Source organism: Corvus moneduloides, chromosome 5, assembly GCF_009650955.1.
Source record: "Corvus moneduloides isolate bCorMon1 chromosome 5, bCorMon1.pri, whole genome shotgun sequence".
Classification (NCBI taxonomy): domain Eukaryota; kingdom Metazoa; phylum Chordata; class Aves; order Passeriformes; family Corvidae; genus Corvus; species Corvus moneduloides.
The window spans coordinates 62,663,890-62,691,127 of record NC_045480.1 but is presented as its reverse complement, the minus strand read 5'-3'; the positions used below and the strand labels follow the sequence as shown (position 1 = coordinate 62,691,127).

The 27,238-nt window shown below is 40.3% G+C and overlaps 1 protein-coding gene across 1 annotated transcript in view; it reads right to left on the bottom strand.

The window, feature by feature from the left end:
• The window catches only part of TBC1D9 (TBC1 domain family member 9), a 48,497-nt gene extending 29,508 nt beyond the window's left edge, over positions 1 to 18,989 (bottom strand). The window contains 3 exon segments of the mRNA XM_032108975.1: positions 68 to 186; positions 4,745 to 4,855; positions 18,702 to 18,989. Coding sequence (XP_031964866.1) covers positions 68 to 186; positions 4,745 to 4,855; positions 18,702 to 18,828 — 357 coding nt within the window. The 5' untranslated portion in view covers positions 18,829 to 18,989.
• Positions 18,990 to 27,238: the final 8,249 nt, after the last annotated feature.

The following is a 27,238-nucleotide window of genomic DNA, read 5'->3' as shown; positions in this document are numbered from 1 at the left end:
TTCACATGAGTTTATCTTCCACAGTCATATTTATCATTAACAACATTTGTAGTAATAAATGCACTACCTGTATTTTTCCTCTAACAAATGTGTTTATGTCATTCTCATTTTCAAAGATTGAAAGAGTTTGCAACAAATTCTGTTCCAGCCATTCCCAGTGTTCAGTGATTTCCTTCCTCGAGCAACCTATATTAAAAAAAAAAGAACCAAACCAAACCAAAAATGAAAAAAGAAATAATTCATTAATGTCAATGTCCTTTTAAACATAAACAAAAAACTCCAAGAAAACTTGCCAGTAACTGGAGATGCAATATTTTACTAGATGCTGTCCTTCTGGAAATTCCAAAATTTTCTCGCATTGTATTTAATTTAACAACTCCAATGAAGGCAACAGAATGCAACATTCTGGGCAACTTCTAGGGGAATGTCACAATTCTGGTGGAGCACAGATACATAAATCACATTGCAGAACAGCCTGCTTATGTAATCAATATTTCAGAATCAAAAATGATTGCCACTGCTGCTTCTCCTTAAAACTACTGGATGCAACCAGACCTTTCTGGAACTCAGGAGGTGATCTGAACACTATTTTATTTCTTGTTGGCTTTTACACTGCTGTAAAAAGCAATGATGAAATGCATGAGCTATGTATATAAAACTAAACTGTCATCAGAAAAATTGCTTAGCTCATAAGAGCAGTGACAAGCAGTGCAGACGCTATCATGATGAACTGTTTCTTAAAGCTGTCTCCTTCTGGTTTGTGGTTCATGAATTATTTTTCATCACTTCTTCTGAAACTGCTTTGTTTGATTATTCTCAACCCGTAACAATACATTTCTTTTTTCCCACTGCTTTTTGTCTCCATTATCTTACTATTTACTCTCCCAGTCTCCTCTACAGCAGATCATGCAATCAGCCCAAAACCTACACCCCAGTTCTCAACAATTCATCATCACAGGATAGGTCTTTCTCTTTGATTTGTTTACTCAGGATTAAAATACACATTTGCTGCAATGTTTTAAACTACAGGTTATTTTATCTCTGTTACTGGAAAGTTTTTGCCTATCTTAGCGTATCAAAAGTATTCACCATTTTGCCATCATTGGCCTCCTAGGAAAATTAAGCTCTTCCCTGGCTCTTAGGGAAGGGGAAAACACCCAATTTAACAGTTAAAACACTGCAATTCGAAATGTCTGACTGGAAATAAAAATGAAAATCACTACAACATAGCAACTTGCATGAAAATGCATAAAATTACCATTACCACAAAAACCCTACAGCAGTTCTATACCTGAAAAACACACAAGCCATTGTAAGAATGACAGATTTTATAGGTGGAGAAGGATCTAAAAAAGTTGTTAATTTCCAAACAGAATTTACATATACCACAGTTTTTGCCTTAAACTGAGCACTAGCAGACTGGGAGGGACACTGGCATGGGAGACAGCAGGGCTACTACAATATGAAAGGCTGATTGTGCACAACACTTTGCATTCCTAGCTTATCAGTATGCTTAAAATTGTTCTTCCAAAGTAACTAATAACAATTCTCCTGTATAACTCAATAGACAGAACTCTAAGCTGTGACACCTTTAACCCAACACTGCACTGGAGATAGGGCTGTTAACAAGACTTCTTTCCAGAGCTATAAGGCTTCAGATCTACCAGCCAGAATTCTCATATGTCCTAGATCGGTAGAGTTAATATCCATGAAAATTCACATCGACATCTAATTATAAACAAATCTGTCTAAACAGTCATTTTAGAGCAGACAAACCCCCTTGGATTACTTTCACCCTCAGAATAGTCTTGTACTGAGCAAGACCAAATGTCATAAACAAATCATGAAACAATCACATTTCTTCGAGTCACTCTGTACAGCTACCTACTGAAGATTATTTCTTTATTGAAGGCAGAGAAAAAGACAAATTTCTGTAAAAATAAGAGATTAGAAGTACCAAATAACCAGCAGTCTACCCTTAGGGAACAGGGAGGGATAATGCAGGACAAAATCAGAGTTGCATAGCTAAATGCAGCCAAAGCCCTTAGTAACCCGTATAATTTTAACAACCCTTGATCAGTTCAGAAAGAATTGCTTTAGTTGCAAATTCATAAAATAACCACAGCGCAGAACCTTAGGGAGCACTGGGCTGCTCAGCTTCAAAGTTGTATAAAAAGATTATTTGCTCTCTGTAAAATTTTACCTCCCTGTAAGATCCACACTACTCCCCTCAGGTGACAAGACTATGCTAATGCAGTCTCTTAATTTAATGAAAACAACTAAGCCATCAACCAGGTATTAGGAGACTAAAAGTTCAAGGAACACTCCACAAAATGGAATCAGAGATATATACATTAACTACATTAGCAACTTCAATTAAGGCTAAGATTCATAATTGAAGAGCATGTTTATTAATACTAGCTTAAATTTAGACAGAGCACTGTACTTCTACATAAAACCCACAATATCTTTCTCAGAAGAGAAACAAAATTCTTACAGTTCAGCAGCATCATAAATTTCTACATGTATGGTACATTTATTTATTCTGGGGCCATAACTCATAACTCTGCTTTCCATTTTATGTCCCTGCTTGAGGACACACTGTAGGTATAAAACTACAGTCATTATCTATAGGTGTCATGCAAAAAAAACCTAAAGAGAAGTCACATGGCCTATTTCCAAAGTCTTAAAATAAATTCTGAATATATGCATTGTATAAGGGTCTTTGAAGAAACACTATTTTGTTGAGAGCTTTGTGATGCGCTATTTTCTTTGGAAGGGAGTCTGCAAACAACAAGAAAACTTGTGTCCTCAGGTGCCCCCTTTCAAGTTTATGGGATGGAGGTGGTTACTAATTGCTGTGCACTGACATCTGGATGAAAATAAATAAACATACAAGCAAGTACTTTTACCCTTCTTTCTCTTCTGAGATCCATGGAAAGCTGACATGCATTACATATGGTCACAGCAGAGTAGATGACAGTACAAAGCATGCCATTAAATGCAGATTTGGGAACAACCTTCTTAATACTGACAACTTCATTAATATCTGGTTTTAGTATTAGTTGTCACTAAGGGTAAATTATGTTATTTTTATTTTTAAATCTTCAGGGAGTTGGTATTAACAGGTGTAGAAGGGAAAAAGATTGTTTGAAGTGATGCCTTCTTTCAGGTCTGATACTACCAAAAATAGTATAAAATACTTGCTCTAATAAGAGCTATTAGAAAAACTTCTGATTGGATTCAGAACGCGATACTTTGATATCACCTTGTCAGACACAGAAATCATATGCTCCTAAGAACAGAGCCTGCTTTGAACAAAAATTATTAGATCTATAGCAAACCTTCATCTATTCCTCCTTCTCTTCCCTTTCCAAGAGGGTATTTGTCTGGAGGAAAAGTCATCCAAATAATCTAAATGTCAAATTTTATTGGGAGAACGGGCACTAATGAAGTGGCACAGTTAGGCCAGAAGAAGCAATAGCTTCATTAACCAGCATTTTTGAATGTCAGGCAGCACTGAGGGTGCTGGAGGTTACCAGGCCATTAAAGAGATGATAGGTATGTATGCACTTCTCATTTGTTCTCTCTTCTCAATTTTCTTCAAATGAACAGAATTTTGGCTGTTGCCAAAAATGTTGTTGCCAGTGGAACTTTTGAGCTGGAGGAGCTGCACTGAAAAGTTTCCATTTGCTAAGACTGAAAAGCAATACTATCAAACCAATGATCTGACCTGACAAGCTTGGCTAGTAAAAGCTAAATGACCTGGATCTTCTGCATTTAACTCCAAACACTATTTTCAGAGACAGCAGACAAAACCAAAGACTAACTCCATTCTGTTTTATGCTACCTGCAATAGGTACCTGACCACAGAAATAAGCATTTAGTACAGGATCTGATACATGTGAAAATCCTATTTGATGTACAAAAATATCAACTCAATTGTTTTCACTACTATAATGACAAAATGAGCTCTCTTACTGCTAGATCTGTCCAAGCTGGAGCATTAAAGACCAAAACTCTTGAGTTATTCCATCTCTGTAAGAACATACACTTCTGTAGTTAACTTTAACTTAGCTACCACCTTGCTGAATTCTAAGTATGTTATATTTAGAAAGACCATACACTGCCTGAAATAAACATCCAGGAGGTAGGGCATCCCAGGGATCTAGATGGTATTAACCTGCAGGAGAGAGAGGAAATGTCACACTGCTTGCTATTTAGTATTCACGTGAGTGCTGGGGCTGCACTTTCTTCCTGGTTACCATTGCAAGGGAAGCCAGGTGCCCTGTCTGGGTAACTAGGTTGCTATAATCCAAGTACTCCTCCCAGCATCCTCTTTAGAGACACCCCATCACCCAGGAATGCTGCCATCAATTCAGAAGTGCTGCAGGAGTGAGACCCGGATATGGAGAAGAGCATGCAAGAAGGAGGAATGGGTACTGCTGGTTTGGGAACATCTTTGGGAGAAGAAAAGTGGGAAATAACAGATGTTTCTGTCCCGGCTCCATGGCCATTTCTAGTTTCATTCAGTCATTGTGCATAACACACCCCCCCGTGCTGGCATTCAAGGTCTGACTATCAGAAACTCTGGAGAATCCGAATTTTATCACTACAACAGGTTTTCATCCTGACCCATTTATTTGTCCTGAGATGACTGTGCTCAGCAGGAAGGATGCTCTCTTAGCTGTGACACAGTATCCAGGAAGAATAAAAATCCACATGTCAGTGTATTTGTCCTTACCACAGGCAATAGTCCAGTAGACCAAGGAGTCTGGTGCTTGGTAGAGGATTCGATATGGTGCCACTCTGGCACTGGAGTCCAACACGACGTCAAGAGTACCCACAAGGAGACCTATGGAAGAGGAAATTCTGATGAACATACAGTGATGGAAAATCCAAGATCCCACAGGAGGGGGCTTTGCAGCCCCTCCCCATTCCATTTCACCTTCCACAGCAAAACGCAGATCTATATATTCATTCTCACGCTTGTAGTCTCACGTTGTAAAGAGGAAGAGTGATTTAACAGGGAAACATCTTCAGTTTAAACAGGACTTCAACTCTTTGATGTACATCAATGCTAGCACAAAGATGGGCAAATGAAGATGGGCAAAAGTTAGTTGTGTTATAAAATCATGTTTAAAAGTTATTTAGTTCTTTCCTGTGTTTCATATAGTGCTGGAGCCCTGAGCAGTAAAAAACCTACCAACTACAAACCCTCCTCCAACACCAACAAGAAACCCCAGACAATATACCCTATAAGGGTTCGAAACTCAAATGTCAGATAAGTAAAACTAAAGACTTCCAGCAAAAATAATTGTGTAACAGTCTGATTATTTAGGGTAGGAAGGATCAAAATGCCTCAGAGTCAAGCTATTTTTCAGATGAAAGGATACTGAGGAAAGACAAAGCCATACTGTTTTCCAGAAGTAGCTTTGAAAATTCTTTGCTCCTGAGGGAGCCACCAACAGCTGCATACCAAAAGCTACCAACAATTCTTAACTATATTTCCACATAGTCTAGATCCTATTTTTATAATAAACTACACATAAAACAAAACTCTAACCCCCCAAACTCTCTCCAAGAAGGACCTATTTATTTTCAAACTATGTAAAAGTTTTCCCCCTTTTCATCTCCACAAAGAATTTTCATCTCCCCTGCAGATGTCAGATTTAAACTCTCACGTTGAAAGTCTCAGCAGATTGTTTCAATTGTTTGAAAAAAAATTGAAATATATAAACAACAAATAGATGAACTTTCAGGGATTTTTTTTTGGTGGAAATATTTATTGGGGTAGAAATAAGGGGTTTTTTTTAAACAGCTGAAATAAACTGCATGCACCAAAAAAATTTTAAAACACTCCTGTTAAAAGCTCTCTTCTCCTTTCAAGTCCCATGTTTTCATCTTTTACTGTCATAGTTTTATTAGTTCCTCATTTTGCTCTGTCGTAACTCGTATACAGAATACTGCTTCCCTTGCTGTTTTTCTTTCAGATTTGTGCTGTGCATCATAAAGATATAAAAGCACTACCCTTTTTCCATCTCAGTAGGTCCCTCAAATCTGAACTGAAACTGATACTAAGAAATACCCCACCTATCAGTGATTTTGTATTTCCCCCATTCTATGTCTTTTATTCGTATTTTGTTTTATATAGATCTTCTCAGGTTGGATCAACTGTAATCTCTTTCTGCTCAATAAATTAACATGCACCACTTCTTAATCCAAGAATTCTGAAACACATGAGAAACAACTTGGGCACAACATCAGGCCATTAGTAAGGTATGCTACAAAGCTGTCTGATAATTATAAGATCCAAACATAAAATATGTAAAATATCCCAATGTACATAAGTCTCACTAGCTTTAGTTGCCCCTCATCTCTCACACATTCTGATTACTGGTTGTACACTGACAAGCTGCCTCTGAACAATTCTCCACCAGCCCTTCTAGATACACCCTGGCTCCTTCCAAACTCAGGAGAATGAAGTAGGTTAAAATGTACCTTTAATTATTTTTTTCTCTCCGAGTTTCACAAATGCAGTATGGGCCTGGCCCAGAAGACACATGTCACTTCAACCAAGGGCAAAATCCTCAAACACTTAAAGCTGCCAGTACGGCTCAACTGGAGTGGGGACTAAGCCAGACACTACACTTTGTTCATCATCTGGGTTTGCTGCAAATACAGCAGGAATATTTTCTTTGTGCTTTTCAACTTCACATGACTACTGACAGTAATAAATATGCAATAGGCATGATGTAATATCTAAATAAAGTTGTATGCTGGCCAAATGCAATCTTCTCTGAGATACAGAAACTGTTAATTCCCTGTACTCTTTAAAAATACGCTTGTTTCTTTCCTCCTGCTGTATTTCCAAATTCATTGGCATGTGGGCGATCCTGCCAAACAATTCTGCCCCTAGCTCTTGCAGCGCTGTAAAAACTGGGATATGCAGGTAAGATCAGGAAGTCAGAACAAACCTACTGACTTGTACAGCAACATCATGCTCAAAGGACCTTCCCATCCTACTTTCTTCTCCCCTGGATGTGGAAGACAGAGGAGGAACATCCTCCTGTGCCACCAAACACTGTAAGACAGAGCAATGCATTTAAGAAATGTGAAGAGCACTATGAAAAAAAACCACCAACAAAAGAGAGAAGCCAGTATTAACTGAAACAACAGATGGGAGGTAGGAAAGGAAAAGAAAACAAAGACTGCTTTCCAATGGTGCAGTAAGTAGGAGTTGGTCAAGGGCTTTTCAGAAATTTAAACACGTTGAAAAAATAATCACATAGTGAGGTTAAAGGAAGAAAATTGACAGAATTCCAGAAGATTGCATGGAAATTCAAATCCGAGCTTACCAAGATAATTGCAACTGACAGTTTATCAGTAACATTTGACTTGTATCATGCAATTGCTGTTTTGACAGACGATATGCGTGATATTAAAAAAAAAAGTATGTGTTTTCATGACATGAAAACTTTGTGCAACCGTGCAGCTATGCCTGCTTGCTCTCCTTCATGAACTGTTCTTTCTTGTGTTGTTAGGTCAGTGTTGGTTGTTTTGGGTTTGGGTATTTGTTGTTTGGTTGGGTTTTTTTGCAATGCAGACATGTGATGCAACCAGAATGAAATCACAGCAGTTCATACTGATAATCTGTTTGAGGATTTTCTATATGAAATAAAAATGAAAATTTTTTTTAAAAAAAAATTTAGAGCATTTAATACTGTTCATTAGTTCATTAATTCTTCATGTAGCAAGTACCTTTTCAGAAGACACGATTACATAACTGAATTTCTATAGAAACAGAACAGGCAACAAAGAATCATATTCCTCAGATTAGACTGGCCCTTGGGCAAAAGCCAGTGAATTACCCAGGCATCAAATCACACGACTACACTGATTGCAAATTTTTTCCCATTATTTCATCAGCATTCATATGCATTCTGGCTGCATAATGAAATAAGGGGAGAAATTTCCAGTGGAAGAATACTGAATCTGCGAGCCATGTTGAAACGAGGTTTTCACAAGAAAAGGTTTAAAGCACATGGCATAATTTGTAGGATTAGCATCTGGCTAACTGATGGGAGCCCCAATCCTGAAGGCACTCAAGCACAAGTAACCATATATGTTGGAACAGTCCCATCACATACACATGCCAGATTTGTAGAGCAACCATGCCTATCCATGGGGGCAGGAGTGGAAAAGGGAGGGCTAATGCCTTCACTTTGCTTGATACAACTTTTTAATAAAGTCAGTGTTTTGCAAACTTGAATTCTAAAGTGAAGGTCCAGAAGATTCATCACTATTCTCTTTCTTTTCAGTAAAACATAGGCATTAGCAGAGGAAAAATAGTGATATATAATATCTGGAGCCAGGGAATACAAAGCCACAACTGGCTGGGGGCCTGGGCAATTGCTCTTGCATCACATTACTGGAAGGACATACAATGCACTAGAGGGAATTACTGGAAAAGGGGTTCAGTTACCTGATGCACCTTGTGCTGAAGGAAGAAATCACACTATGCTTTACTTATCTGACCACATTCAGTGGCGGCTCACATTTAGTCATAAATTGGAGGGGGAGCCTATAACACTTGCAGAAAGTACAGATTAGTAGTCTTTATTCATTAATTAATGATGTGCTCTACTTGTATCCTTACAACAGTAACCAATTTTCAACCTGTGTTTTTTGCTAGAAGGGATTATGACCACATGAAGCCTGACCTCCTCCATAACACAGACCCCCTTAACAAATTATTCCTATCTCACCAAAGGGTATTTTTCAGAAAGGTAAGTCATCTTGGTTTGAAAACTAAGCCAATAGCTTCAGCCAGTTGAGATTCTCCAAGCACCACTGCAGTCCTTGTGCCTTGGAGACCAGTATTCCAGATGGCTTACAGTCCAGACTGATTACAAACTCATTTCATTACTGTCCACAAACAGTAATGAAATCAAGCGATGACCTGTAGAATCAAGCTGGTACATTTTAAGTTATCACTGAAAGCACAGACACCTAAGAGTACATGGACTCAAAACCTGGCGTAAGTCACAATATCTGTGACTATTTGGACATCCATGGCACAGATCTTTGCTGCGGGAGTATTTCTCTCTCTTTTCTTTCTTTTAAAATATAACTAGTGATTATTCTTTATCTTTCATAATAATTTGCAAGTGTCTTTGTAAAACATCTATTACTGGTGTTTTTAAAGGAAAAGCAAGTTTATGCACTGTACACATGAACAAACTCTTTATTACCAAAGGATTTTCTTATGACAAACACTAACCCTCTTCCACAGAAAGCTATGTTTTCATTTAAAACCACAAAGATTAAGTAGTCTTTATCATCCTTCTACAGTCCCCCTCACAGCAAGATTATATTTGAGAGCCTTTGTGTTTTACCTGTTCAAAGTAAATTGGATTACATATTCAAGAGTGAGGATCTGGATTATATATCACCTTTAGTGCACCCTAATAAAACACTGAAGCCAATGAATTATAATAAATAATGACACTTCAAAGCTTAAGAATTACCAGCAGCCATGGCTTTGTTGCACAGCAAGCACCACCAAAAAGCTTGGGATGGCATCAGACAGTGATGCTTCCTAGTCAGCTCTAACCTCAGAGCACAGGTGCTTTCAGCACACACCAGCGAGCTGTGACACATCCATTCTTCAGTGATGCAGGCAACCTGTGTCACACCTTGCCTCGAGCTGAAGGACGTCACCCTGCAGTTGCTGCCACTGACTGCTGTGCCCTCCCTTCCTCCAGTTTGCCAGAGTACAGACATATGTTATTCACATGGCTCCTGGGAGAAGAAGAGCCCTGCCCGGTCATGTCCTCCTCCCAGATCGACATGAATCCATACCGCAAAACACCTTTTGTTAGAAGATTTTTATCTAAAAATGTCTTAACAAAGAGCATACACGTTTTTAGCACACAGAGCAAATACAAAATCATACCCCGCAAAAGAGGTGTGATATAGTACAGGTCAGACTGTGACTCTTGGAGTCATGCTCATGAGCTATCACTCAGTCTCATGGATGTCAGCAGCCTATTTGTGTAGGAGTTCAACACTGCAACCAGGAAAACTTGGAATGTCACGTGTCACTTACAAGAACTTTTCAAAACAAGCACTGTAACATTCCAACACTGAATCAGAAACATACTGCTTAAAAGGTCCCCAGTATTTAAAGCGCGCTGATGACTCTTCTTTCCACTAAAGTAAGATGGATACATAATGAGCTCTGGTCATAAACCTGAAACACCCACGGCACCTATTTAGATTGTGTATGTCAGCTGATTTTCAAGAAAGCTTCAATCAATATGGTTGATTTAAGCCATATTTGCACTCTGAGCATTCAGTTTTATATTGATTTAATGGACAATTAATAAACTCTTCCTAAAGTTTACGCGTTACTTCCTGAGCTATAAAAACAATAACTCATAACAACACATGACTAAAACATACAGCACAAGGGATCGTTTTTCACCGTAACCGTAATGAATCGTTACTCTTCCATTCTTTCTCAAGGCAGTTCATGTGATTAGCTCTCTCATTTGTTATTACAGGATGAGGTCATCCCATTACTTGTCTGTCAAAATTCAACCTAGAGGAACAATCTGAACTCCACAGGTACTATGGACAAATCCTTTTAAAAGGGAGGGTCAATTCTACTTGATTTAATTTCATGGGAAAGCCTATATAAATGGGAAATATACACTACACAAAAATAATTAGAGCGTTCACTTTCAATACTGGCAATAATACCCACAAAAGTAAGAATATAATCTTTTCATTGTGAACACTACCCTTAAAACTTTATGAAGGGTAATACTTTTTTAATAGGTGTTCATTCATATAAATGAAGGTAAAATGACCTCTAAAGACTTATTTCCTAACTGTCTTCCTATGTGGCTTATATGGGCATCTAATGTGGTATCAAGAAAACCAAATTCTTCCTCTGAACTTAAGGCAATTAATATTTTTAAATTAACTAAGAAATTAATAATCATATAGATTTCTTAAATATATGTATTTCTTAAATAATTAAGAAATTAGGATTTGTTAAGTTTTCCTCAATGTCTGCCTTTGCTGCTCTCTCTTCCTACCAACACAGTTCTATAGAGCACTGATTTGTCCAGCCACCCTTTTCTTTGCACAGAAGTTTTCAAACACGTTCAGTGAAACTGATTTTGAGGAAGAATTGTCACTCTACTGACATTCAGCAAGAAAAGCAGCAAAGCCAGTACTTAACTTTGTCTTCAGGCTGATGAGCACAAATGAGAGGAGACTGAAAACCTAACCACTAATATTTAAAGAAATTTATATTTAATATAATATAATATTTAAAGAAAAAGCTTGGGAAGGGCCAATGTGATATCTGGTTCAACTACCAAGGGATAAAGCAGCAACAAACAATAAAGCTTTCATCTGCCCTTCAAGTTTAACAATTGTGATTGAATCAGATTATCTTCCAAATATGTTAATTTAAAAGGGATCAGCTATACTTGTTAAGGTGTACAAACAACTCATGACCATCCCTGTAAAAAATCTGTACCTTAATTTGAACCTAAATCTGGTTGGGTTTAGACTTTCAGCTTTTACAACTTTTTGCAACTTCTGCTAAGGTGAAGCTCACTGAAAGAGATGATCACCAATGGGACATGCCACAGCTACAAGTATGTGAAAGCTTACAACACAAAGAAAACTGATCTTTAGACAAAACCCCAAACAAATTATCTCACACTACTGAAAAAAAATTTATACTACAGATCAATCACACCAGAATATATGAAATTATGGAGAAACAGTGAGAAAAATATAGATGGAGTTAACAAATGCCTTCTAGGTGTGATATAAACAATTACTCATAAGTTTGTAAAAAACACTTAAGAAAAGCATAATCAAGCATCACAGATCAAAACAGCAGAGAAGTCACTGAACTTCACTCACAACTAATTATTTTTAAGTATTCCATTCTGTCAGAGTAGCATAATCAAATTTAATAGATTTCATGCAACAGGAAAATTTAAACCTGTATCTGCACCAACATAAGATTCAGACAAGCTGTGTAAGATGAAAGAACAAATCAAGTAAGTATGAGCAAATTAAGAAAAAAAAAACACCAACAAATCCCAACATCACCACTGCTAACCTAAGAAAAATTATTGTAAACTGAATCTAGTCAATGAAATCGATTGAGGACTAAAGTGGGCACAGTAAACTCAGCTTGAACTCAGAAGGAACAGTCCTGAAGCATGTTGAAATAGTTTCAGAAAAAGAAAATTTTAAATTCTCATAGTTCTGTCTGAATACCTGCAGACAGATCAGATTTCAATAAGCTATCAGAGGAGGCACTTTACCAGGGAAATGAACAATGCTGAACAGAAGATCCCAGTAACTGTGGCTGATAAAATACTGGAAAAAGCACAGGGGAAGAACAAGACAGACTGTGAGGAAAGAACAGTAAAATCCAAAACATTAAAAATGTACTAGCTGAAACTGAGATTTATCTATCTGGAAACTTCAGGAAAAAATAATCACAAATCCAGCACAGAAAACACAGTCTTTCCTTTGGAAACAAAACAAATGGAAATATTTGGAAGAAGTCCTCTAGAACCTAAGGTCACCTAAGCACCAGCTTTAAAGTCCAAATGCAAATATAATTTCTGAATATCAACATTAATCAGACAACAGAAGTATGCTTAGTAGTCAACAAGATAAAGAAAAGCAAGATTTCAGTCAAATGCTCAGGGCTCTTCATACACATTGTATCACCATGCTTTAGCAAAGTCAATGGCAGAGACAACTCCTTTCTATTACAGGAAAAGCCAAATGAAGTGTGATACTGTGAAGGATAAAACCAAGTAGATTCAACCTGTACCAAATATTTACAAGAAGAAATACCACATGAGAATACACATTTAAATTAAGTTCCAAATACATTTGAGTATATGCTAGCACACTTTGTGAAACCTTTTTTAGTTCTGCAGGAATCTAATTGAAACCATCAAGGGCCCAAACCTCTGTGAAATATGACATACTCTTACAGGAATTCGTAACTGGACAATGGAATGATGGAAATATGGAAAACTGATGTGAAGAAGTGCTACTTCTACACCTTTCAGTGTGGGACCGAAGAACAGTAACAAAAACCCTGTAAGCAACACAAACTCCGGTATAATGCAGAAAATTAGTAAGTGGCCTAAACATTGATTGCTTACTGTCTTGTGATCCTGTGCAACATTACCAACAGGGTTTCCTACAAACAGAGATCTCAGGAGAAATAGCAGGCCACCCTGGAATTCCACATGTCAAACAGTAACATTATTTGAAAGGCAAAAATGGCAAAAGGCAGCTCAGCTCAGCAGCCTTGATGGGCCACACTACTCACAGCATAGGAGATGAAGTATCATTCAAGGAAAAGTCTTTGACCAAGAAGCATTAGAGGAGAGAAGGCAAAGCTACACCAAGCAACATCTCAGGCACTGTGTCTCTAGAGCCAACAGTGCCCTGCTGCAAAAGCTGGAGATGAAGACAAGCATTAGACAGGAAGCAAGACACCTTCCAGCTGAGGAACTGGGAAAAATCTGGGAATTCAGAAAGACTGTGAGTCAGTCTGGGGAATCAAACAGCAGTTCAGCCCTGGACATCTGCATGCTCCTTGAAGTGGAAGTGCACTGGTGCGGAGAAGCAAACACACCCACAGCAGATCCTAAGGCGCATCAGAGCAGATTTGGTGTACTGACAAATGACAGCAGAGCATGAGAGACTAACTTCCACTCTGTGGGCCAAAACAATCATGGAAAGCTGATAGACAGGCTGCCCACCCCTATCCATTATGCTAATTGCATCCATTTTGATAAACATTGTATTTCAAGTATCAGAAAGCACATGCTTTCTACTCAAGTCTGACACGCAAAATTCCAACTACTTGAGTCAACAAGGGCAGAAAGTGTCAAGTTTGTTAAAACATGGACCATTCTTTGTTCAGGCCAAAAAGCTTTTCTAAATCTTAAGCATAAAAAGGTTTTCAATCAATGTCTTCCTCAACTGTCTGAGCTGATAGGCTGCAAGCAAAACAGAATCTTAGCTCCAAATGTGAGCTATTAATTGTGTTGTCCCGCAAGGCTGCAGAGAAGTCTTTCAAGTTAGAACACTGTCACAGTATTAAAAATTATATTAGATCTGACATTGATATGTCGCATCAGCCAGCAAAGCTCAGAACCTCTCCTTTTTGCCTTTCCAGTGTGGAAATTAAATGACAACTTCTTCTGCAAAAATATCTGGGGAGAAGTAGTATTTCATCAGATCCTTTTAACACCACAAGTCAGCAAATTTCCATCTGCTCTCTTCTGCTTAAACATTTGAATCATCCTTGGCAACATTGCACGGACTTACAACTCCTACTGCATCTCTCACATAGGCACTGTGGCAGCTGTAAGCATATATACCCTATTTGCAAAACAATTCACTCCTAAAAACAGTTCTTGCTATCTAAGAACAACTTCTTTCCCTTGGAATTCAAAGATCTCACAAAAACATTTTAAACGAAGTTACTCAGAATTTCATCTCCACTTCACACACACGAATGTACACAGGCAAAAAGGAGCACAGTAGCCACCAGCTAATTGTACCACGCCCTCGGTCTCCCTTCCTGTAAGCTCTAAGTGAATACATTGCTCTACCATCAATCACCAGACACAATAGATCCTTACTATAATGTCTCCAAGTAGAAGTTTGGCAAACATTATCACAGCACAGCAGCAAGCAGTTAAGAGACATTTTTAAACCTATTTGTTGCTTCTGAATGCAAGATACACTTAATAACACGAGCCTTTTAGCTGTTTATAAAGTTTATGACATTCAAGATCTTTACATCCATAAAAGAAATACTGTCATACAGGGCACAGTGCCCAAATGATGGTAGAGATCTGGGTTCGTGTTCTGTCCAAATGTCTCTGCTTCAGCTGATGCAGGCTGCTGTGTAAATAAATACACCACATTCCTCTGGAGAAGGAATTATTTCATACAGGCCAAACTACCAGGCTGCCCAGGGAAGCAAGAAGAATATGAGGAAAGAAAATACTTTCTTCCTTGTTGGTGAACAAAAGGAAGATGAAACACTTGATCAAGGGTCACACAGAAGCAAAATGGCATTATGTTCAAAATGGCATTATGTTCAAAGCATGAAACAATTTAATTACAGAGCAAGTTCATCAACCATCAAATACTTTTAAAGCAGAAAAGTACTTTTTTTGGCCTTGTCCTGGAAAATTAATGCAGTGATGCAAGATAATGTGAGTCTGCAGAATAGCTATGAAAATCCGATTTAAAATCCAATTTACAATCTTTCCTATTTTCCTTTTGTTAAGAAGAAAAATAAAACCCAAACAACCCTTCAATTAAGGCATGCTTACAAAGAAAAGTCCTACTGATGTGACTAGTACTGACATAGACACAATAATTTAAATGAGTCCAGACCCTAATTCAGTATAAAAATGTATCCACACTGCTTATTAGAAAACCTGTATCTCTGAAGTAAACTACTGATCAAATACACCTTGTTAGCAGAGATGACTTCTGTGGACTCGCTGATCAGCACTGCCCTAACACATTAAAAGATCATCATCATTCTCCTAACTTGTTACAACACAATATAGTGGAGTATTTAAATAAGAGAGCTTCTCTGTTCAACTGCTACATAAACCAAGGCCAAGAGGAGAGAACCAGTGTAGAAAGGGTGGATTTTCCACCCCTTCCCCCAAATTGACTGATACTCCTTTTCCTGCAAAGCATTGGGGCACTCAGAGTGGATCCAGGAGAACAGGTAACTCGAGTACTGTTCCTCTGCTCCAACAAAAACCCAACAAGAAGTACTTTCACCCATCCCCAAGGCTACATAAAATACTCGGTTTTGGACTGAGACATGCCAAAAGAAGTCTGCCATGATCACAGATGGAGAGAAGGGCATTACACTTAACTCTGACAAGTTTGCTGATGACAGTTTCATGGCAAACCTAGATTTGAGGGAAATGCCAGAGAATTGATGCTTCTCATTGCCTAGCCACTGCTTAAGTTACATGGTGAAGCCATCTAATGTCATCAAACCCACAGTCTCATCAATCTGAAAGTAAATTCTCATTCTACAATTCAAGACAAATGACTTCAAGAGTCAATAATGAGGGAGTAGAAGTCAGCAAAAGTTAGATCACAAAAAAAAAGGACAGCTGTATTTACATCCTCTCTTGCAAATATGAATTGAGATCATCCCTAGCACAGTTAAAAATCTTGTATACAATATCTCTAGTCAACTTCAAGGACATAGAAGTTGGTTTCCCACAGAGCAACCAGGCCAAATTTTACACCATATTCATGGGTGGCTAACTTCTTAGATTATATCTGAGCAAATTTCAGCATTATGTCACTACAGAAAGTGCAATTAAGGAGAAAAAAACCCAACCCACCACACCAAAGGTTCTTTTTTTTCCCCTGTTTACTTTTGACTAGGTAACCTCCACCTTCTTCACAAGATCAGTATCATCTAGAGAGCTTCCAAAGGGTCATCCTAAATGCTGTAATTACTACAAATTACATCTCCTGTGTACCATGTCAGCAGATTTATTTATTCTTTAGCTCAGGATCAGCTAGGTCTTTTAATACCTAGCCTTTCCTACCAAGAACAATCCACTAGCTTTCTCCACCTTCCTTGTCCCTCAACTGGCAGACAACAGCTGTTAAAAGTACTAGTAGAAAATTCCAGTATTTCCATGAAAAACAAATAAACCTAAGTTCTACCTATTACTGTGCCTGTCAAGTTGGGAGTGGCTTGGAGACTCCATCCATCCATCCATCCATCCATCCATCCATCCATCCATCCATCCATCCATCCATCCCTATCACACTTTTTGTTGAGCACTGTGTCATAAACCCTTGACATTTTAGCACATGGTCTGGTAAGTTCCCATACATTCCTTTAAATACTGCCAACTCTAATAAATCAGTTAGTCACATAGGATTGATTAGTTACAGTTTTGGCAACATACTGAAAAAAGCTACAACTTTTTACCAGCCCTTTTCTGTGCAAACAAACAAAATCCCTGGAAATGGACTTGTTGCTACTACATCAATGCCACAGCAGCTGCAGTTCCAGGTAAAGCACAGGCACTAGTAAGAGCTACATGGAAAGCGGATTTCAAAATATGTGGAGAATTTCACCTTCTAAATAATACTCACTATACAGACCTCACTCACATACTAAAATAATGGATACAATGCACAAATATTTAAATTCCAGAAGGGAAGGGGTAATGCAGAAACAAATAACTATTTCTCTATTCTGAACTTCTACCAAATGCTGAAAGCTTATCTGGCCTCCACAAAAAAAGGAGTGCACATTTATGAATCCTACTTCCATTCAAGGACAAAATCTTCCAAAAGTGTTTTCTCCATCTGTAAAGTGGTTTCACCAATCAGACTATTACACATACAACTGCAAGAAGATTTAGGTATGCATGCACTGTGCAAACAGGTTGAAGAACAGAACCCTAAACTCTCAAAATGTTTCCCCAGTAACTGAGAAATGACTGGAAAATGGATGGCTATCTCAAACCGTCTCTAATTCAAAGATAAAATGTCAGAAAGGTAGAAGAGCGCTTTGTCAGACCTTGAGAGGCCAGGGGGTAATCCATTAAAGGAGAGCCTGAGAAGAATTTTTCAGTAAGCAAAGCAGGGGTGAACTTTTGAGGCAAGACACGTTTTTTATGGATTTGCCAATCCTGTCCACACTTCAAAGATTATAAATTTTTTTTTTTAAATCTACAACCAATGTGGAGCGGCTGTTGGTCACTTCCCACAGAAGAATTAGGTAGTTTATCAACACACAACACTGACACAAGATCTCAGCAGACTACATGAAAACACACTTCACAGCGGTGCCTTAGTTTAGAACTGTTTACAAGTCCATAGAGCACTGAAGGGCTGAAGAAACACTTAATCTCACAGCAAACATGTGCAGGACCTTGAACCAAACACAGATGCTGCACATATGTTTAGTTCGCTTAGCCTGGAGTACTAGTTGTCATGGAGTGTGTGAAGATGAAAGCACAGGTTTCAGGAGAATGAGCTTGCTTATTCTGTACCAATTCAAGTACCAGTGGAAACACCATTAGGTTCTGCATCTCCAATCTCATATAAATACCTACATGTTGCCTAAGAAAGGGTGGAAGACCTCGATGAATGTATATGCACAGTATTATTAAAACCTACATGAGTATGATCCAAACCTCTACAAAAGCGTCTCCAGCTGCCAGCAGTCAGAAACAAAGCATTCAGGGAACACACTTCACAAGGACATCTGGAGAATACGGAGAAGCCGAAGCAAATCTGTTCTCTTCGTAAATTTCTGAATTACTACATTGTCTTATTTTAGGGAAACCGTGCTAAAGGTTCGGCAACAAAATTTTCTCAGAACCTGGGGCAAGTCACACCCTGACGTACGGAGCCATCGGTCACCGGTGGTCTCCCACACAAGGCTCCAGCGCGTAAATCCTCTTGGGAATCTTGGCGCATTCCACGCGCCTGAGCTCGGGCGGCCGGCAGGATCGGGGAGCGCCGCTGCAGCCGCCCCCCGGCCCCTGAGGGACCCCGCACCCCGGGAACCGCCGAGGGCCCCGCCCCGGCCCCGCTGCCGCCGCCCTTACCCGCCAGTCCCCCGCCGCCGCCATCGCCGCCGTGCCCCTTCCTCCTCTGCAGGATGAAGTAGGGGTTGGCCCGCTCCGTCACCCACAGCGCGTTCGCCAGCAGCACCTCCTCGGGGTTCACCCACATGCTCCCGGCGCGGAAAAAGGCGGGCCCGGCGGGCTGAGGGGTGGCTCACGCACGCACCGCCCGCATCAGGCGCCACCATGCCCGGCCGCCGCGGCAGACAGCGCAGCCCCGCGGGCACCGGCGGGCACCGGGCGGAGGCAGCAGCCGCATGCCCCCCGCAGCCCCCGCCGCCTATCCGCGCTCCGCCGGGCGCGGAGGGGCGGCTGCTGCGGCCCGGGGCGGCGGCAGCTCCCGCCGCAGCGGTGACATCAGCGCCGGCCCGGCCCCGCACGCTCCGCGCTCCCTCTCGCACAAAGCTCGCGGGACGGCCGCGCACCCGCGCCGTGCGCGCCGCCGATCGCTCCGCCCGCCCCGCGGGGAGCACGCTCCGCGCCCCCGCACCTGAGCGCGGGCACGGGCACACCCGCGGCGAGGCCGCGCCCGGCATCGCTCCGCAGGGACACTGCGGGCAAGAGCCGCGGACTGAGAGCCGCCCTGCCTAGGAGGACTCGGGCTGCCGGGAGACCACAAGCGGGACCCGAGCCGGCAATGCGCGCTCGCACTCCAGAAAGCCAAACGTGTCCTGGGCTGCATCCAAAGCACCGTGGGCAGCGGGTGAGGGAGGCGATACTGTCCCTCTGCTCTGGTGAGACCCCGCCTGAAGTGCTGCATTCAGCTCTGGGGTCCCCAGCTTCCTCTGCACACAGTCTGAGAGAGTTCTGGTTGCTCATCCTGGAGAAGAGAAGGCTCGGGAAGACCTGACAGCACCTTCCGGTACCTGAACGAGCTACAAGAGAGCTGGAGAGGGACGTTTTGATAGGACAAGGAGTGATGGCTTCAAACTGCAAGTGGGCAGGTGTAGATTAGATACCAGGAATAAATTCTTCAGTAGGAGGGTGGAGAGGCACTGGGCACAGGTTGCCCAGAGAAGCTGTGGATGCCTCATCCCTTAAAGCATTGAAGACCAGGCGGGATGGTGCTGGTCTAGTGGGAGGTGTCCCTGCCCATGACAGGGGGTTGGAATGAGATGATCTTTAAGGTCCCGTCCAACCCAAACCATTCTAAGATTCCCCTTTTAACAGCCTGCCTTGAAAGATTTGGCTTTCTCATCCTGTGGCTCAGACAATTTTGTAAAATTGGGTGTTAAAAGGAAGAGCAGGCTCCGGTCTCAACCTGGAAGGAAGCCGTCCACAAGGGGAGGTGACACTGCCCTCTTACCACACCCCTTTTCTGTGCCTGTTCTCTGCCATGCCCACATCATGCTTGAAGTTCACCTCTGCTGCTGAAGACCACATTGTGCCTACTGCTAAAGGTCTGGGTAATTGTTGAGGACCTGAAGAGCCCTAGAATAAAGCACACTCAAAGGGAACATGAGTGTGTATAGATAACAGATTTTCTACCCTTGCAGCTCTGAATGCTATTTGATTTCCAAGTTGTCAGGAAAGGACTAGGCACACTGACCTCCCTTTAGGTGTAAAACTGTTACTTTCCAATCAGATAGGCATCTTTGTTTTATTAAAGATGTTGATAAGGCTCAATTAAGCCCCAAAGACAACATAAAGCCATGTTCTGGGCACAAACTGCTGATGCAGGCTATACTTTATAGTAGAGTCTATCCTTTTATCAACTAGTGCTGGCATGGAGCTGGTATCCACGGTCCATCATGTGGAGACAGAGACACGGTCCTGGGAGAAATGACTTTTCATCTGAGGTAGCAGTCGTGGTTTTTACTGTGTAGTAAAAAGTTCAGGAGAGGGAGGCAACTGTCCCTGATGTGCACTTAAAAATTGCCAGTTCTTCTGCTCTCAGTTCCACTGCACGATGGAGAACGTTCATCATCATTGGTGAGGAGGGCAGCTGCACCTTGAATGGAAATGCAGAAGAGCCTCTTCACCCTTTCTGAATTTATCACAGAGTGAGATTATTTGAATTTTAGTACTGTTGAAATGACCTCGCTCTCAAGGGGATTTTTAGGTGTAGTATTTTTAAGGAAAATTTTTGAACAAGAAAGTTTCTTATAGCTTTGAGAAGAAACGTCAATTTGTTTTGTTTTGTTGTTTTTTAAACCAGGTGTAGCTAAAAACTATATGCTAAGTACCTTGAGAGTTAAATTCTAGCCTGGCCTAGTAGTGGCAAAAATTCCAAGTAACTTCCTTTAGTAAAAGCAGGACACGCAAGGTTCCTGTGCTCTTGTAGGGGTAGTGATGGCAGTACTGGAGATATTATCCCTCCAAAAATCTGCAGTAGAACTACTAAAACCACACTAGCATTTTGGGAAAGAATAAGCACATGATACTCTGCTGTAGTTGCAAGCAGTGATGAAGTTAATTTTCTTTGTGAACCATGCACTTGTCCTCAAGCAGGAAAAAAACTTTATCAGAAGCTGGGCACGCCTGCTTCCCACTTCTAACCTGCTTTTCAGCAGTGGGTACAGACTGCTATGAATGGAAAACTGTAAGTACTGAAAACTATTAGTGCCAATTAGTCAGTTTTATATGCAAGGAGGGTGGCATATTACTGGCATAAAGAAAAGCATAATTTGTAATATCTTTCATATTTATCTTCCATTAAGCATTGTAGAACATTTGAATAAAACTCGAAAGAAATGAAATGTCATCACGCAAGTAAATGGCATCGAAAATGAAGGTGTATTGTGTCTTTTTGCTACTGCATTGTAGATTGTATCAAGGCACTTCTAAATGGAAACCTGATCTGCTTTCACTGCAATGTAAAATAGGTGTTGTGCTGTCATGGCTGACATTTTGTTGAAGCCAATGTAAATATTTTTTTTCCTGCATGCTCATCACATATCTTTATCCCTCATGCAAAATACTTGTCTGTGTGTTTTGAGTTTGGTTTGGTTTGGTTTGGTTTTTTGTTTGGTTTTTTTTTTTGTTTTTTGTTTTTTTTTGTTTTTTTTTTTTTGAGTCTTCATGCTCAATCATAAAGTTTCAAATGTTTATTTTTCATCTTGTAGTTTGGGAACTGAGTTGGTTTTGCCAACTCAAAAGGACCTGGTTTTTGGTAGGGAGGGGCACAGAGGTAGCTTCTGTCAGAAGCTCCTGGAAGCTTCCACCATGTCCAACAGAGCCAATCTCTGATGGCTCTGAAAGATGGACATGCTGCTGGCCAGAACTGGGCCAATGAGAGAGGTTGGTAACGCCTCTGTGATGACATATTTAAGAAGAAAATCAAAATGAAGTGGGGCACAGTTTTTTTCTAGTCAGAGAAGAGGAGGAGGTGAGAACATGTGAGGGAAAACAATATGGAGACACCAAGGTCAGTGGAGAAGGAGGGGGAGGAGGTGCTCCAGGTGCTGGAGCTGAGATTTCCCTGCAGGCTGTGGTGCAGACCATGGTGCAGCAGCTGTGCCCCTGCAGCCCATGGATCCATGGGGGATGCAGAGATCCACCTGCAGCCCATGGGGATCCACGGGGGATGCAGAGATCCACCCGCAGCCCATGGGGGAGGTGCCCGTGCCGGAGCGGGTGGATGCCTGGAGGAGGCTGTGATCGAGTGGGAGACCCGGTGGAGAGAGAGGGTCCTGCTTCCAGGCTGGAGCAGCCTGTCCTTGGAGCACTGCACCCTGTGGAAAGAGAGACCCATGGCGCAGCAGTTTTGGGAGGACTGTTTGCCCATGGGGGGGAATTCACATTGCAGCGGTTTTGGGAGGACTGCTGCTCGTGAGAGTGGACCCACGCTGGAAAAGTTCACAGAGAACTGTGTCCCGTGGGAGGCACCCCACGGTCTCACAGGGGAAGGACTCCTCTCCCTCAGCAGCAGCAGAAGAACTCAGGTGACAAACTGACCAAAACTGCCACCCCCCTGTCCCCCTCTCAGTGGGAAGGAGGGAGGGGTTTGGGGAAAAAAGGTGGTTTTTTAAGGGCTTATTTTACTTCTCATTATCCTCCTCTGACCCTGTTAGTAATAAATTCATTTTGTGCCTCTAAGATGAGCCTGTTTTGTCCTTGGAGTGTTTTCTCCCGGTCCTTATCTCAACTCATGAACCCATCATTAAATTTTTTTCTCTCCTCTGTCCAGCTGTGGCAGGGGAACATAAGCGGCTTTCGTGGGTGCCTGGTGTTTGGCCAGTGTCAAACCATGACAGGAACAAAGTAATGAACTTCTGGTCAGTCCCTTGAATTATTTTAAAATCTGAAATGGAAATAAAAGAATATTTGCCCCTGCAAGTTTTATAATATTTTGTTGAAAAAAATGTACAAGGTTGGAACCTCAGTGTGGTTTTAACACTGAATGGGGCTGTTTAAAGTTCTCTATGCCATTAGATTTAGAACTACAACATATGTCATTCAATTTTGAAAAAAAAAGAAATCAGGAGCAGATATCAACACAAACTGAGGAGTTATTTCACATAACATATTATAAACCTCCCAGGGAAGAAAATAAACATGATTCTAGAACGACAACCATTCTCTGTAATATCATCATACTAATGAACATTAACATTACTTTAGAAGGAAAAAGATGCAATAAAGAAGACATTTTATCATTTATTTCCCAGAAGACCTTCTTACAATGGATGTCTTCATTAGACACAGCCAACTGGCATTTGCCAGTGGTTCAAGACAGCCATTCAGTTGACTAGGAGCAAATATAAAACATCAAAAGTTTGAAAGATTATCTTTGAGAAATGCACACCTTACTTAGGCTGAAAGAACAGGTGTATATATTCAGGAGAAACAAACTGACTCCAAGCTTGCAGTCTGGATGAGGAATCTACCTTTCCAAGGAAGGTTAAATAAAAAGGCTTCGTATTCTGAGATGCATTTTTTTAAAATTCTCTAAAATTATGACAGCTGTTCTTCTGTATGCCACTTACTACTTTTTTTCTCATTGTGAATGACAGCTTTCTTAGGCTTTTTTTTTGGTGTGAAGTTCTGCTGTTCTTTCATGACAAATGGACTTGTTACCGACTGGTAAAAAGTGTTTCCCTATATTTAACTCCCCTTAGGTGTCATATTGACCCCTTTACTCTTTATAAAGCCCTATTGGTGTTCCAGGCTCCCCATGGGTCAGGCAGGTGCCTGTCCACAGCCCACACACCTTTTTGTGGACTGCCCTGCTTCCTGAGGTGTGTTGGATGACTCACAGTTTCCAGCTCTCCTTCATGTCTATACCATCCTTTGAACTCTGATAATTTCTGGAGTGTAGGTGTCAGAGGTGGACTCTGTTAACAGAGATTTACCAGTTTTGCGTTTGTTTTGACAGAAGCGAAGTATTTGCTAGTTTGGAGACATTATGTCTGAATCCTCTTTTTTTTTTTTTTTGACACAGCACTGCACTGGGAACACATTGAGCATTTTATCCAAAATCCTCACTCCGATAAACTTTCCAAACCAGTGATCCCTATTGTGGTTTTAACTGACACCCTTTGCCTTATGTCTGGTTTATGGACATAAGCACTAGGCTATAGTATAGTGATCCGAGTCTTTACATCACTATTTACTATCTTGTCAATCCCTATGTAATTTAGAAAAATTGTCATAAAGTTTCTTTAGCACAGAATCGATCATGTAGAGTATTAAAATTATACAGGGACTCTTACCAACTTTCCCATGCACTATTACCCCCTTATTCTCCAATATCTCTGTGGGTTTGTTTTACACCCACGTGTTATGACCAAGTTAATTTTATATACAATCTGTCATTACAATTAAAATTTCTTCGGCAAAATCCAGACATATGACACCAACCCTACTATTTCTATTGACCAAAGCTTTCACCCTGCCAAAATAGAAGCAAGCTTTGTTTGACAGGACCTACTTCCCACAAGACCATACCTTGATTGTGCAAGAACAATTATATTCTCATCCTGGAACTATTTGTTAACACTGTGGCAGATTAATTATTCTGTTATTGTAACAAAGTTCAGTGATAGACTAACCAGTCCGTAGTTTGTTAAGTCTAACTAGCTAATTAATAGAGCTGCTTGTTTTCAAATGTGGAAACTGCATCACTACACAGATAAATGTATAAGTATTTCAATGTCTGCTATATTCCAGTGGAATGAAAATAGAAAAAGTTTAAGAATGAAAACTCCAAAGAAGTTATTAAATTTCCTACAATAATAAAGCTGACAATGATAAAGCTGAGAAGAAAAACAGCTCTTTGAATATGACTTAGGAGACTACGCTCAGCTGAGCCAATGTTAGTAACATAAATGGAAAGCCAACAAACATTTGATGGCATCTGATATTTTAATGTAACAGTGCCCTAAAAAAGGCACAGTTACCATGTTTCAGTGAGATGCTAGGGGAAAAAAAAAGGGAGGCATACATCTTGGCAAGAGCAGAATTGCCCCTTTTTCTGACATTCAGTGATCCAAATCCATCTTGCACCTTCCTTTTGGCACCTTCAAGAGCCACCAGCAGCCAGGCAGATGAGAAGTCACCAAACCAGTTCAGCCAACAAATTCCTTGGCACTGCTTCTTTAGCATGACATGAATGAGAAAGCTTGAAGACAAATACTGGCATGGAATGAAGTTTCTTTCAAAGATTTTGATGGTTTCATTACATGCTCATGTAATTAACAATTTTAACCAGTTGGACATGACAGATTTCTTGAAGAACAACATAAGTTATGTTGGACAACAGAGAAACACTGGTCTTAATTTGGCTTTAAGAGTGTTAATACTCAGTAATTACGTACTCCAGAATCCCGTCATTAATTACTTATGCTAAGTACCTGAATTTAAATACTTTGATATGTGTCATAAGACTTAGTTAGCATTGCCCATTCATTAAGTGGTTAGGTTTGTTTATCCTTAAATTCAGAATTTTTTTTTTACCCTCTGATGATGTTCCTTGCTTTTCTGTACACTGGTTTTGTTATCTGTGTTGTCCTAAAATAGAGTGCACATCTGATGTGAAATAATTTAGAGAAGCAACACTCCATGAAAAATGAGGAACAAACCTACCTGCAGAAACAAGTAAAAGCCAAGATACTGGTTGGTCCATTTACACATTTGTGTATTAAAGGATTTACAGAGTTAAGTCAATTTGCAGTTATTTATTGGGACAAATGGTGTATAGTTGAATAATCATTACCTTAAGTATTTCACAAGTTACTGTGATGTTTGTTTTTCTTTATTTTTACTCAGTTTATTTTATCTTTTTAAGTGTCTGAGATGTTCTCTACTTGCTTACAAAGTATAAGAGTGTGTGGCATACACCAGAGAAACTCATACTGCAACTCCAGTGCAATCAGTGAAGCTAGATTCATCCTTGATGTTTTTTTCTGTGACTAAATACTTAAAAAATTATTATGTGGCAGCTGGTATCTGAATTGACACTTAAAAACTTCTGTTACATGTTCTTGAAGGAACTAGATGGTTGCTGTAATGCTGATAAAATTTGCTTGGCTTGACTCTAAATGATCGGTAACTGTTTACCACTTACTTGCCTGCTTATTGAAAATAACATGACAGCACCAAGATTAGTTAAGATACTGAAATCTGAAGAGCTGAATTCTTTTGAAAGTATTGCATCATTTGAAGTGGAATACATTAACCCCCCCCATAAATTATGTCATTGTACTTGGTATAATTTAGGAGAGGATTGCCATTGCAGTAGTTCCACACAGCCTTGCAAAAACCCAAGTAGATGAATTGGTTTCTGCTAATTTTCTGAACAAACCATGTAAAGGAACACTGACCTGGTTCCTCTTCCTCCCTCTCCTTCTTCACTGACCTTGGCGCTCAGTGTTGTTTCACTCACACATTCTCACTCTTCTCTCTAGCTGGAATTGTGTAGTTGAGGGTTTTTTCCTGTCTTAAACCTCTTATCCCAGAGGTGCTTCTACCATTGCTGATGGGCTTTACTTTGGCCAGCAGCAGTTCCATGTTAGAGCTGGCTGGCATTGGCTCCATCAGACATAGGGGAAGCTTCTGGCAGCTTCTCACTGAAGCCACCTTGCTACACAAACCTAATACATGAGTTCTCTGAAACCTAAAAGAAGAAAGAATGCAAATTTTTATTGTTATTGTTATTGGCTTTGTAGATCAAAAAAAAAACCTGATATATTTCAGCATTCACCAAAAAGCTGTGGACAAAGGAGGCTTTGAAATGTGTGTCTGTAACTTTGGGATGAGATGGTACCCAGTGTGATGTCTACTGGACCCGTAGTAAATCTGGAATTTCTTAGGAAGTTTGCAAGAGAATATTTAGGTGAATGGAGATAAAAAGTCTTTGATTATCAGAGGAAGGGAAAAGGTATGAATCAATTTTGCAAAGCAGCATGGAAACATTTTGAGCTTAGTCTCAAAACAAAATACCTCAACTGCCCCCCCCTTCACTTGCTTGAAGTTCAGAGCTATCCCATCTCCATTCAGTCTCTGGGATTAACTTTCCTCCTTCCAAGGAGGTAGCTGAGGGAAAATGAGCCAGAAAATGCCTGGTCACAGGTGTGTTA